This window comes from Rhagoletis pomonella, unplaced genomic scaffold (genome assembly GCF_013731165.1).
Source record: "Rhagoletis pomonella isolate Grant_MI unplaced genomic scaffold, Rhpom_1.0 Rhpom_scaffold_00003, whole genome shotgun sequence".
NCBI classification, from domain to species: Eukaryota; Metazoa; Arthropoda; class Insecta; order Diptera; family Tephritidae; genus Rhagoletis; species Rhagoletis pomonella.
Genome location: NW_023458557.1, coordinates 9433335 through 9434470, shown reverse-complemented (window position 1 = coordinate 9434470; position 1136 = coordinate 9433335). Strand labels below are relative to the sequence as shown.

At 47.1% G+C, this 1136-nt stretch overlaps 1 protein-coding gene across 1 annotated transcript; it reads right to left on the bottom strand.

Annotated features, from left to right (window-relative positions):
- Positions 1 to 220: 220 nt before the first annotated feature.
- On the bottom strand, positions 221 to 1069 carry LOC118736018. The gene has a single exon (XM_036466124.1). It carries the CDS (start codon positions 1067 to 1069, stop codon positions 221 to 223), a length of 849 nt encoding a protein of 282 aa, XP_036322017.1.
- Between the last annotated feature and the right edge of the window lie 67 nt (positions 1070 to 1136).

The window sequence follows — 1136 nt, the reverse complement described above, 5'->3', positions numbered from 1 at the left end:
TGTGAACCGTAAGTACGTATCTTTGAGCCATTAGCTGCAAAGAGAGTAAATTCAGTTTTTTTGAAATCTGTTCGAATGTTATTGAGGACTCCCCTGGGTAACACTGATATGTCGGCGCCAGTGTCGACGAGGAATTTGAGGCGATTTTTTGAATCGGTGATTTGTAGGCGCGAATTGAACGGACCGTCAGCAGTGCCTACGAGGATGACTGACGGCCGTGTTAGTTTAAATTCGTGTTTTTTCGGAAACTGCAAGGCTGTCGGCACTTCTTTGCTTGTGCGCCGAACCGTGTGTGATAATAGCAGACGTCTTTCGTAACCTCTTTTGCCCTATCGTTATTGTTTTTATTAACTGCCGTGGTAAGCGCTTGTAGCTGAGCAGATAATTCGTCCATACCGAATGAAGGCGTTTTTGGAGATTCGGTGCCTGTTACGGCATCGTTGACGGTTTTTGCGGACACAAACATTATTCTATTTTGTACCTCAAAAATTTTGTCTGCCTGCACGGCGAGGTGATCCAGGCCGCTAGTGTCGTTAACGGCCAAAATACTGCGAACGTTCTGCGGCATTTGTTCAAGAAAGATCGTACGCAGGATGTTTTCGGTCACCATACCAGCGGCCAAACTTTTGAGCCGGAGGAGGTAGTGAGATGGCTTCCCATCAGTGAACTCGGTATTGTGAAGCAAACGTCGCAGTTTACTTTCCCCACTCTCTTCAAATGTATTGAGTAATCGCGTCTTCAGCGCCAAGAACTTACCGTCAACGGGTGGCGATGTAATTATGTCTGCGACGAACGGTAGAGTAGTCTCGTCCAGATGCACCAGCACGTATCGATACTGCGATATGTCGCTTCGTATTTGCGCTATTTCGAGCGCAGCCTCCACTTGCACGAACCACAACGCACAATTGTCCTTCCAGAAGGGTGGTAACTTTACTGCACGAGTTGCTAATAGGGTACCGTGGGAGCTGTCGTTGATAGCTGAAGCGAAGTCCGAAACACTCGAAGATGGTATCGTCGATTGTGAGCGCTCGGTGGTCAAGTTTTGCGTCTCGATATTATCCTTCTCCATTTTTAACTCGGGGTCACCAATGTAGCGAATGTCAATAATTCGGTGCTACCGTATCACGTTTAATTAT